Raw genomic sequence first — 13,130 nt, forward strand, 5'->3', positions numbered from 1 at the left:
TCAGAGTCGCATCCGTTGCTCTGCTCACTTTTGCCTCTGGTGTTGTAAGAATTCTAAGGTCTCAGATACAAATTCAATGTTCATAAATGTACATGGCAAGCACATACATAAGTATATAAACCACGTGTCTGAAATAAGTACAGGAGAGCAATCCTGAAGCCATTTTGAACTCTCCCGGTGACCTCAAATATTTCTCTGCAAGGAGAAAGGAAATGGGAAAGCCTCCCCCACTGTCGTTTGCTTACAAATCCTAAGGGCGTATTTGTGTATGAATAGGGTGAGCCTGTGACCTCCTGGATTCGGGAACTAAACTATTAACCATCACAAAAGAATGGCCAGACTGCCCAGGTAAAGCAATCAATGACCATTATCAGGTATCTTGGCAGACAGGATTTCTGTTGTAGACCGCCTCCTCCTGTGATGCATTTCTGTTGTAGACTGCCTCCTTCTGTGATGTATGTCTGATGTTTTTTTGGGCTGGTCTTGAGCTACAGGATGGGCAATTTCCAAAGTCTATACATATAAGGGCTTGCGCACCATTGATCTGGGTTCTCTTCTCCCTCCTGTGTGTGGGGAGTGGGGACCCTGTTGCCACAGTACGTTTCTATTGCAATAAAGATCAGGCTTACTAGCTGCTTTGCTTCTCAATATTATCTGGCTGGCCTCTGTTATTTTCTCCTACCGATAAGGAACCCACTTAAGGACTCTATACGGGCTCTTGGATACCCCATAAGGGCAGGTTTTTTTGCCTCTGGCCCTGCTCACCACGAGCATTTGGCCCCTGGAAGGTTACCCCTGGGGAAACATGACCCTCACGCTGAAAAATGAGCCCCTTGCTTTGCTTCTTCAGAAAACGCCCCTGCCAAGCCTTAATTTCAACCCCCACCCACCCATTTCTGCCCTCAACCCACTAAACAAAATATCTGATGCCTTGTCAGCCTCTTGTTACAGAGTGTAATGGATAAGGATTCCTTTTGTTTCCAGTTTTATGTCTTCACTTGCTCATACCTCATGGCCTATACCTAAGTTACAGATGGGGAAACTAGACATAAGACCTGTCTTTGGCATGTGAACAATGTCGCCAGTTAAAAAGTGACATCTCAGCTCCCCCAACTTACACCCCGCATCATATGAATTAGTTACTCCAATACTTCATTTGTTTTCATTCATGTTTCAGTTGGGTCTCAACACATTAATAAAGTTCAACACCACATTTTTGATTGAACAAATGTTAATTTTTATTCCTCCTCAGAAATTGCATACACCACATAATAATAAATCAAATTCATTTTTGGAAGAAGTACCGGTAGTAGCAGAATTAAAACCCGATTCGTATTACAATGGAAGCATGGATAGAAATATTAAGCACTAATCAATGACCCAGTGGCCAATTATTTCCACCTTTTAAAATAAAAATACAATTTAAAAGTACCATGTCCATTCCATTTAGTGTCATGGTCAAATAAATAGGTATTTATATCCTGCCTTTTCTACTCATGTGGGGTGTTCAGAGCAGTGTACAGTTACAATAAAAGCACAACTACTCCTGCAGTGATACGACAGAAAACCTAAACAGCTTTAAAAACAAATGCTTTGGAATGCTTCAGCTGAGCTTAGGCTCTTAGCCAAATTCCAGATATTTCTCTATCACCTCATGACAATTACAAGTCATATCATTCCAACTGCCTTCTGTTGCAGAGGCTTGTAATGGAAGAATGTGAAGCTAGCAAGAGTTCCAGTCCAGTTTTGAAGGACAGTTAGCATCAGTTTTGAAGAACAGTTAGCATCAGTGGTAGACTAAAATCTACAAGCAGGATCGTACCTCTAGCAAACTGCAAAGCGATTTTAAACAAAATACGAAATGGAATTCTGCACAGATCGATTTACGTTGGTGTAAAACAATTTAAATAGCAAACAGAATTTACAATCATAAGTTAACATTTATTAAAAACCTCAGTAAAAACAACAAAACATCCTCTAGCATAAAACGTTACAGGAATAAATCAGATAGCAAACGAGCAATTAATGCTTTGGTTTCTAGATACATCTCTCTGTCTAAAGCAGGAGTGGGGAAACATATGGCTCTCCAGAGAGGTTTGATGGATTACAGCTCCCAGCAACCCTGACTAGTGACTACCATGGCTAGGGTTGCTGGGAACTGGAGTCCAGCAGCCTATAGCTGGCCACATGTTCACCATCAGTGGTGTAAAGGCAGGACCAGCCCTACCATTCAACAGGGTGAAGCGGGTTGCTTCATGCAACTGCCAGGGCTGATACATATGTTTGTGTTAACTTTATTTTACGGCCCAGTACTACACAATTCACCAGGCAGCCGAGTCTAGCTGCCATTTTAGTTTCTCACAATTCCCCTCAACAAGAGGATTGTGGGAAATTTAGATGGCAGCCTCTGGTCAAATCAGGGATCCACTGATTATACAGCAACTGTTCGTAGCAGTTTCAGAATTATCTACTGGTGCTGTTCCAACAATAGGTATGTGTGCTTATGGTTCATATTCAGTGGTACTTATCTATAACAAGTACAAGAAGATGCACAGCCCAGCATGTACCCAGGAGACTGCCAGAGGTGGGAACTAGATACTCCTGTTGTTCCCCCGCCCTCCTGCAGTTTGGTCCGACTACCAACAGCCAGTACTCTTAATGTTTAAATATTAAACAGTGATTTAACATTGCATACATCTTGGCATGTGTGCCACAGCAAGGTTGTAAGTGTTGCAAGATGCACACGTAAAACTTGCTGAAACTCCCTTGCCTTTGATAAACAAAGGTTCTTATCAAACAGTTAATCTGACAGGTATAAATATTAAATAAGTAATAAATACTCTTAATACCAGAGAAATGACTAAAGGTCTGAGGGCAAAATTTAAGATGCAGAACATTATTTGTTTTTAAGATACAATAAATTAAAATTAAAATAAATAAGCACAATAAATTAAAAACACGCAGTTGTAGGAATTGACTCTTAAGGATATTTCACTAGAAATCCAGCAAAGCAAACAAGATCTTTCCATACAAATGTCAAGTTGGCATTGCAGGAAGAGTACATTTTATTAAAAGTCGAATCCAAAATTGCAATTCTACAAAATGCTTGAGATGAGCCAATTCCAGAAGTAGCCAGTGTCTTGGGTTGACTCCAGTTCCCATCATCCCTGAGCATTGGTCATGCTAGCTGGGGCTGATGGGAACTGGAGTCCAACATCTGGAGGATAGCAAAAGTTCAGCCATGGAGTTGCTGCAGGAGTCTCAAGTCAACATTGATAAAAACAACAACACCCGATTGCTAAAGATGCCCTACATCAGTATCTTAAAAAGGCTAGGTTTTTTTTAAAAAAAACCAACGAATTTAGTTTGGCACAAACAGAAATGCTGAATGCCCAAACATGGAGAAGGCTGTCCAATAAATTTGGAGGGACATCAGAATATGGTGCTGTACTTGACTTTTGATTATAAAAAAGAAAGATTAGTTCAGTTAACAAGAGTTACTTCCTGCTGGTAGCAGCAGAACATCAAACTGAGCACAAAGTGACTTCTTAAAAATGATGCGTATGGTGTCCTGCTGCTTCTTTCTCTAAATATTCTTGTGCCTTTTGTTTTTCTTGCTTTTGCACGATAACAAGCGGCTTTTAAATTTTTACAATAAATACAATAAATAAATAATAAAAAGTTAGGAGGCTGGAATTCTGTAGGTTGGGAAGGAGTCCAGGCAGAAAAAGGATGCACAGGACCCTTCTACTCCAGGGTCTTACGGGAGAATCCCTTCACATTATGAATAACAATGCCTCAATGCCCGGGCAATCGCTTCCGTGAATTTCTCAAGGTTGCGGATGACAAGATAGCTTCCGATAGCTCTCTGATTTTGCAGGTCCAGGGTTTCTCCCTGGGGGTAGGTGACAGTGGTCGCCACACTCTCAAGTATCTGAAGCAGGGAGATAGAAAGTGGGGTGGGGAGAAGAGAAATCACATCTGTTATTGAAATGCGGCTGTTGGCCAAGTGCTTAGAGGATCATTTTTTCTTTACAGTTGGATGGCCTAACTTGGTACCCTTTTGCACCTTCCCCCAGAGCTTAGAGAAGCTAAGAAGCTTTCTAAAGAGAGATCAAACATTCCTTGAAATACAGAGTACCAGTCTTCACAACATTAAATATAGAGAACTCTAGATTAGGGTGGGACTCCCATTAGCCTCAGCTAGCATGGCAAGTAGTTCAGGATAATGGGATTTGCATCTATGGGGCTATAAGCTCCCCATGCCTGCAAGTTGGGAACACTGAAGGGGAGAAGAACTGAAGTTCCGGGGCCTGTGTCTTAAGGAGGAGGGGATTGTGGATCATCTATTTCCATGAGCAGGAATTATCCTAAACAATTACAGTACACCCTTTAACAATCCTTGAAGAAAGGACACAATGACAGCTAGAGGTATCTAAGGTTAATACCCTGACATGCTAATCAATATGTTCCAAAAGAAATCAAGAAAGAATGAGGCCAAGGGAAGCAGAAGGGATGAGCCACCTGTCTCAGAAACAGTCTTCATCTGCAGTTAGTCTTCCATATTCTGTCTCTGCGTTGCCCATGGAATTTGGTGGAACAGACACTGATACAATTGCAGCCAAGACAAGCCATGCCAGAATAGGCATCTGGGTTGGTGCAACTGCGCTAGGGGCATCACCACTCTTCCAGGAGGGGAAGCAACTATGAAGTGCAGACAACAGACCCTGCTAAAATGGCTACAGATATTCCTGCTCCCACAGAACTTGGTGCAAGCATGCAAGGGCTTCTTCCCATCTCCTTCCCACCTGTTCTGCCCCCTCCCTCAGCCCAAGCTGAGCAAGTAGTAAGCCAGCTTCTCACCTGCCACTGGATGTTGGTGGAGAGGTTTGAGAGGTCCAGCTGGAGGTCAGTCACTCTCTTAGAGAAACTTGGCAGCATCTGGGCAACGTGCGAGAGGCTGTGCAGGTAGGTGCTGAGGCCTGCCTGTATCTGGTTGAAGCAATCTTCCTGCAAGAACAAGATTTAAGGGTGGGGAAGAAGGGTTACAGCTTTTGTCTGGATTGATCTCTCTCGCTCACACACAAAACTTTCCCTGGTTCCCATTTAGGCTGGAGACCACAATTTTTCATATCCAGAGTGTTGACAGTATTTTAAAAAGGGGACTTGTTTAAATTATTTAGGACATTCATTCTCAGGGCAGTTAAGATACAGTCAATCCATTTTTGTGTCTACAGAGCAAGATCATTACAGTGAGGCAGAAATGTGTTTCCAGGTAGGCTGATGAGGATCTTTTATAGAACTACAATTCCCATGAACCTGAGCAAACACAGCCAATGGCCAGAGATTATGGGAGCTGTAGTTCAGCCATTTCAGTAGGGACACAAATTTCTTCACACCTAATGTGGATCAATGAAAGCAATGCCTCTCAAACCAGTTTAAACTCTTAAACACTATACACAACAACCCAATTTAGGGTGTGTTGTGAGTGCAAGTAAAACCATGTGAGGTGAGATATTAGAAGTGGCTCAGTTTGATCATATGTGGTGGTGGGAGAGAGCAGAAGAACAAATGAACAAGTTCAAGTTGGTATAAAGGAGAATGCTCAGTTTCCCCTGCCAAAGAACAAAGCAGAAAGAGGCTACAGGTTTAAATATTAACTTAAGGTGGGAAAATTAAGAGGGTCACTCAGAAGAAGTGGCAAGAGGATAAAAAGTTTTCCCATAGTAGGCAAGCCAAGACATTGACATTCCTTACGTACAAAGGCATAGCAGTCCAACATCTATGTTATTGCTCAAGCTTTCGCCGAGCAGGCCGGCAGCAATAAGATTGTTAAGAAATATTTGCTATGTGCTAAGAAAACATGAAGGGGATTTTTTCTCTGCATGTTCTTATCAGGGATACTTAACTATTTGGTAATAGTCCTCTCTTCTTGAGAAGTTGAATACACATGTTACAGACGTATGCCCTGAACATCCCCTGGAAATAAGGGTACCCCTCACCAAACCTCATTTGAGCCCATTATCAGCCTCAACTCATTTTGAGTGCTAGGAGGGGACCTAGGGAAGAGTATTTGGGTATTTGAGCATGTATGGAGTCTTCTTCCTTCGTCACTGGTTAACTATAACCAAACTTTGTAATGAATGGGCAGGGCTTCTAGATAAGAATCACTGAGGCTAATATGTATCTAAACAGCTAGCCTTAAAGTGCAATTTGTTTTAATTTGCTGATGGCTACCAATTTCATAGCCCACGCTCAACTGAATGTGCATATGTAGTTCTAAAGAGAAAGCATGTATTGAATATAAACAGAGAATCCATGTGGCACCTAGGCATTCATTTTGGAAGAGGGTTGTCTGTGTGTGCGTGCACAACTAAGACTGCACCTATAACCAGCAATTTTATTGTGTGGGTGGGGAGGGCAGTCATTACTATAAGTCAGTAGCCCAGTAGAGAAAAAAAATGCTCCTGGTTGATTTGTAATAAAGTTGTCCAATATATCAGTGAACATACTACAGTAATGCTAGATATTCTGGTGCAGTGGGCTCTAATCCATTATAAATGCAGTGAAGCCATCAGGGCTGGACTTTGGGGGCAGAGGTCCAGTGCTATGCTCAGCAGAATGAGAAGGAGCCCCCACCTGGGCAAAGCATCGTGGCTAGCTTGCCGTGTTAATACACATTGCCCCCTAAAAAGCTTCCCCTCCACATAGCAACCATTTTGTCCAAAATTAGTCAAGTACAGCATATTTTAAGTGTGCCATAAAACTCCTTTTACTGCTTCCAATAAATGGAGCTACCCCCTGGAAATTGTATTGCTACATATTTTTAGATGGCTGTCTAGATGCCCCTGAGATTCTTTCCTCTTCTAAAGTTATGTTCCCACCAACCCCAGCCTTTTGCAATCAGAAAAGGCAGATCCTTCTGTTTCTCATGAGCAAGCCCTTCTGTTAAGTACATAGCTAATCTTATCCACTCAGAATCCTTTACTTTGCTAGCTCATTGCTTAACCTGCAAATGCGTCGAGTCAGGATTGCAGCACCAGGGGAAATGGACGACATCTGGTTTGGTTACCGACAGGAATTCCCCCTTAACCCTCAAAAGTATTTTTTTGGCAGTCGGCCAACTACTACGTCAGGCGTGGACTGCCAATCCTAACCAAGATTTTGACATGAATGAATGATAAGGCATTCAAAACACATAGAATTATTGTCATAGACCCTGCTCGTCCACACACACGTCTCCTTGCATTGGAGGCAGAGTCAGGCATTTGCTGAAGGACCACACCCAAGCAAGGTGGGGGGCATTAGCAAGAGCCCCCTAGACCAAGCTCATTCAAGGATGGAGCTCACAAAGGGTATCACAAACTGGCCATTGTCCATGTTATAGCTGTGCTATCGTTTTGTCCCCCAAATGAAATGGCCTCGGTTATCTAAGAATTTCCCTACAGCTTTATAGCTAAACGAAAAATGGAGAAATGACAGATACTTGCTGTTTCTTATAGCAGGCATGAGAAATAAATGTGGGAAGAAGCTGGAGGTGTGGAACCTGGCAAGAAGTTTCCATAGCTGGTAGGCAAGCAGGAAGCCGCTTGCTCACTTCTTTGAGGACCCAACACTCCTTTTGGTTCTGGCTTCCTTCCACCTGTTGCTACCTGCATTATTTGTAATCAGGTTTTTGCAAAGCTCCCACCTTATTGAATTGTTGTTGGGTTTTTCCTGGAACTTTCTGGGGCAGTGGGAGTGGGCGGGAAATATAATTGCATGTTAACAGGAACGGGAAATATAACTTTAGGGCTTGTTACCGGATGGTGCCTTCTACTCACTTTGTTACAGAGCTCTTTCCGACAATGGGAATAATCAACTTGCTCGATGCGCAGGATTTCCTGCACCAGTTGCAGTTCATTGTCACTGCCAATCCTGAATTCTTTACGCTGTGGGCAGCAGGTGGAGGGAGAAACAAGGAATTAAGGTCAGAAGAGACAAAGGCCCCAGTAGCCAATACAGACATATAGCATGCTTGCTCCTTACTGGCAATGCCATGAGCTCCCACCCCTTGTATATTTTACAATACTATAAAAAGGCATTGGTTATACTACCAGGAAGGCAAGGGCTCCCCAATACTTGCTGCCCACCACGCAGCCTTGCAGTTCATAAGAGTACAGAAACCTTATCTACTCATTCTGTTAATGCAAGACCTTGTCTCTGCCCTGCCCTCACAAGAACCTAATCTGCCCTGTTATTTAGTGCCTTCACTTGAATAAGGAGTCCATATTAAAGGACTACACGTCAATAGACAGATCAACATTTATGGGGTCACTTGGAATGCAGCAGTAAATTATTTCATAGAATAAAGGGAGGTGTGAATTCTATAGGAACACTACAATAGTACAGAATGGTTATAACTTATGAGTGCAGTGTTTGCAAACCACCAAGTTTCCAGTCCTTATGACAGGAAGCCAAGTTATGCTCTCAAGTGCATGAACTCTCAGAAGTCAGAGGAAGAGACTGATGAATACTACTTCTAGTGTTTGGAAAGAGACCTGCAGAAACCTCTGCCTTATTTCATAACAAAATTGGAGTAAATTATGCCACACTGAAACTACTGAAAGCACCAGCACACAAATAGCATACACCCAAAACCCAAACCAAAGAATCTGATTCTAGCTAAAGGGTGGCAGACTGAGCAGCAAATACTGGAATTCATCACAACGTGATTTTTCTTCTGCTTTAAGTTAGGCTTGGATAAGAGGAGGATTAAATGCATTTTTACGTTAATTTGACAGATCTAGTCAAACTAGGCCCTCTGCACTCTGAGGGGAAGCCAATGAGAATGCCAAAGCTTTATTTGTTGTCTGCAAACCATTTTTCTCCTTTTGTCACTGAGGGAGGTGACCTTTCCAGGTTGGCACAACCTCACAAATGCTGGGAAAGGTAAGTTCAATGCATTTGTTCAGGTTAAATGGGGCCAGGGCTGGGAGAGACTTCCACAATGCTAGAAGGGAGAAAGCTACGCTCTCTATGAGGTTAATTCTCCGGGACAAGCTGCAATTTCAAGGAAATGCCTGGAAAGGAGTCCCATACCAGAACAACTTGCCAACTATTTTGTTTATCCAAGAACTCAGCCCGATGGGAACGAGTTATTTGTACTGGAGTTTACAGTGGTTCAAAGTCAGGAGCTGCACACTGTCAGGGCATAATCACTTTCAAAGTTGTTGTGCTACTGGGGAGGTGTGTTATATACAGGATAAAGTAGGCAGTTTTTCAGGAGCGGGCTCCACCTTTTGCTCAAACCCACCCTGGCACAATATTTGGGAGGATCATCAGTCCATACCATAGCTGCCAAGTCCTGGTTAGAAAAATCCGGGATCAGCAGCGGCGCATGGACATGCGTAGAAGCGACTTCCGGTGCTGGCGCTGCCCGATTTCCGGTGCCCAGACATGGGCAGAGCGGCACCAGAAGAAATCCGGGGGAATTACGGGATATTTCGCCATTCAGGATGACAGTGGGAAACGGCTTTAAAAACGGAGGTTTCCCGGGGAAAACGGGAGACTTGGCAGCTATGGTCCATACTTGTACTTTGAGATTCACAGTGGCAGTTTCAAAGAGTTGACACATTTTTAAAAGGTGAGGGGAAAGGGCTATAATATGGAGAACTGGAATTGGTCCTTCAGGATTTCTCAGGAAGTATTTTATATCATTGACGAAGGCATCCCTTTTAGATAACTGCCTAAATCCACAGCTTCTGCCAGTGTGCATAAGCTGTGGATTTAGGCTTTGATCGTAAGCAACATTATCCAACCTGTTGGCTTCCGAGTGTTGTTCGGCTACAGCACCCATCACCCCTGATGGGGCTGATGGGAGTTGTAGTTCCAAAACACCCGGAGAGCACCAAGTTGAAAAAGGCTGCTCTAGACAAACTTCATCTCTGCACTATTCCTTGCCCAGCATTTTCCTCTTTTGCTCGCAACAACTCACCAGATCATTCTTCGTTTTAGCAACATCCTTCCTAATCCTAAGCACAAATTCCAAATTGCCGAGGACGGAGTCTGGGTACCCGGAAGTCTCTGGCAGGGGTGTAGCTGAGCACATCCACCACCACAGTGCAATGCTGATCAGGGGGAAAATAACACCTGGAGGAGGGAGGGAGAGAGAGAGAATGAATGAATGAGGTCATAAAGATAGTCAATGGAAAAATGAAAGAATAGTTTCATTGATATAAATTAAACCAGCACTAGTATCACTGGTTCCATGAGGTTGTACGAGAGAACTTCCCAGTGAGCTGCATCCTGCAGGTCAGATCTCCCAGGCTCCCACTCCCACCTTTAAGGGCAGCTCGTCTTCCCCACTTGTCATTTCACCCTCCTATATGATGGGAAGGAATACCTTTCAAACAAGCTCAGAAAAAGCATGAGAAACACATGCAAAACTGGGGAACTGGATGTGCTACTGATCTCAGAGCCATGGCTACAGGGAGGATGGGAGGCTGAGCCTGGCCTGAATTTTAAGATTTCAATTTAATCCATAATAAGAGACACAAAAGGAAAGGCTTTTGCTGGCCGACCTAGTGTGATACAGCAAGTATCCTGCCCAATATGGGTTGATACTTCAAAGATTATTAAAATGCAAACCTGGTTTTTAAAAACCACACAGCTGCCCTTACTAGCAACTCAGCCCAAACAGTGCATTCTATTTTAACTGGAGTTCGGTCCACAAAGGCCTGGCCCACACTAGGCAAGGAGGAGATGGAGAAGTCCTGTATTTAGATCATAGAATTGTAGAGCTGGAGGGCACCACCAGGGTCATCTAGTCCAACCCCTTGCAACGCAGGGACCAACGTGGGGCTCGCACCCACAACCCTGAGATTAAAAGTCTCATGCTCTACCGGCTGATTACACACAAATGGGAGAGGGGTGTAAATGAAAGGATCTTATTCCTTTGGAGGAATCTCCCCTTGGTCACGTTTATCTTCAGGCAGGCGGAGGAAGTACCGTAGCTAGAGCACTCCCGTTTCCACGTGTTGCTGCCGGGCCGCAGCGGGTAGGCTACTTTTGCCTATTTTTTTTGTTCTCCCTTCTCCTCGCAGTAAGTCATCTCCTTGCTCAACCCATTTTTGCGGTTTTTTAGTTTTTGCAAAGAAATTCATTAGTTGGAGAGGGGGAGGCGGGGCTGGCAACTCGCGCATACACTATTTATTTTCTCAAATAAGAAGCCGCCGCCCCGTGGAGTCTTAAAGCCCCCTCGCCACACATTTAGGATGCGTGGGAAAAAATCCAGAAGTCCCTACTCGAGCGTAAAACAGAACTGGCGCGCGTTAGTTTATGCTCCTGTTAAGGGTTGGAGATGGGGAAAGTCGGGGGGGGGACACACGGTGGAACATCCACCCCACCCCGAGGATCAATCTCTCTCTTATCTCTTTAACATCCCGAAATTTCTGCCCCGCCGCCCTTTGGTTTAAAAAGCGGCGAGGGAGCGGCAGCCGCCGAGACGCGCCTGGGCGCGGGGCGTGGTTTCGGCTCGATTGGGTGGCCCGTGGCAAATCACTTTTTAGCTACTAGAGGCGGCAGACTTCATAATCTGAGCCGGGTGGAAAAGAAAGCCCCTTGAGAATTTAGCTACCGTATTACCCCAGGAAGTTGTTTCGAGGACGAAAACTAAACCGCGCTCGCAGTCCTCCGCGCAAAGACCCACCTCTGTAGTGCAACTGAGGGTGGAGTTTAGCTGCCGTTGTTTGTTTACTAAAGCAACCCGGAGTGAGTCCTGGCCGGTTTTTTGTGTTTTTTTTGCAACCTGCCGGGAGATCCAAGATCTCCACCCGCAGATTTGAGAGTAAATTAGAAAGCAACTCCAAGACCCCGGAAAGGACTGCTAAAGTAGTGTGGAGATCAGGGAATCATGCGGCAGGCAGTTCCAGAGGTTAACGCTGTTCCGCCTTTCCTAAAAGTCACAGGGCCAGTGCCCTCTTGTGAAACTTAAAAAGTGTCTCCTTCGAGCTCGTTTGAGGAACGATACGAAATGTAACCGAAAATAACTTTTAATAGAAATTGGATTTTCTTCTTGAGCCCGTGGAATAAATAGGGAGGCTAGGAAATCTGAGCGAAGAGTAGTCCCCCTGCCCCTTTAAGACCAAAAACAGGAATCGGCCCCTTACTCAGAAAGGAAGACCTAAACAAACGAACAAGCCCAAGGTTTATTAGCCTTAAAAATCTCTCCAAGCTGGTTTTAGCTTAACTACTTTCAACCGAAGAGCCCACCATCCTTTGCATAAGAAAACCTGCTATTTTAGGCGGAATGCCGAGTTTCGGGGTCGGGAGAGAACTCCTCTTCTAAACCTGGGACTCTTCCTCCTTTCCCATCTGCCGCCCCACAAATGTATGAAACAGGCTTTCAGCAGGGAATAGGTAACTAGATTTACCCTCCTTATAAATAACAAAATCCAGCCGCGCTTGCCCCAAAGCATGCAACTTACCAGCTCGGTCGACCTCTGCGCCAGGTGCCTAGAACGGGCTGACCAAAGTTCTACTTACTTCGTTCTGAGCTCATCCTTCAAAGACCTTTGAATCTCTTTGCGCTGGACCTCCTCCCACTTTTCCCCCCTCTCTCCTCCTCTCGAGATGCCGGATGCTGGCTTGCCTGCGCTTCTGCCGGGAAGGAACACACCAGGAGCAGGAGAGGCTTGGCTGCTGCTGTGTCCAAAGGGGAGTGTGAAAAGATCCTCCAGCCATTAGGGGTATTTATAGGAAGTTTGGGGAAATTCCTCCGATGGAATTAAAGGTGTGGCCATTAACGCAAATTGAGAAAGGGGAGTAATTTTTTTTTTAAAAAAAAATATATTTCCTGTGGGTCAATGAATAAATAGAGTAATGGGCTCTGATCTTCATAATGTGCTTGGGGAAAGAAAAAAAAAATCCAAGTTTTTAGTTATCAGGGCTCCAATTACCTTTTCACAGTTAACCTTATTTGTGCAATGGGAACTTCCTTTCATCCCCCCTCCTGCGGAATGGGAGTTTCAGTGACCTGGGCTGTTTTCAGGTGTTTTGCTAATTTGATTTAAATTGATTGCATTTCCTGGTTCTGTGGTTGAAATGTAACACCTGTGTTGGTTAAAATGTATGTTAGATTTAAAAACTGT

The 13,130-nt window shown here is 44.1% G+C and overlaps 1 protein-coding gene across 1 annotated transcript; it reads right to left on the reverse strand.

Moving 5' to 3' along the window:
• Positions 1-1,251: 1,251 nt before the first annotated feature.
• Positions 1,252-12,681, reverse strand: LOC118095137 (myelomonocytic growth factor-like). Its single transcript, XM_035136154.2, has 5 exons — positions 12,526-12,681; positions 9,977-10,131; positions 7,824-7,931; positions 4,864-5,010; positions 1,252-3,934 (listed from the first exon to the last, which is right to left on the reverse strand). Exons 1-5 carry the CDS (start codon positions 12,539-12,541, stop codon positions 3,782-3,784), a joined length of 579 nt encoding a protein of 192 aa, XP_034992045.2. The 5' UTR covers positions 12,542-12,681; the 3' UTR covers positions 1,252-3,781.
• Between the last annotated feature and the right edge of the window lie 449 nt (positions 12,682-13,130).

This window comes from Zootoca vivipara, chromosome 13, assembly GCF_963506605.1.
Source record: "Zootoca vivipara chromosome 13, rZooViv1.1, whole genome shotgun sequence".
Taxonomy (NCBI): Eukaryota; Metazoa; Chordata; class Lepidosauria; order Squamata; family Lacertidae; genus Zootoca; species Zootoca vivipara.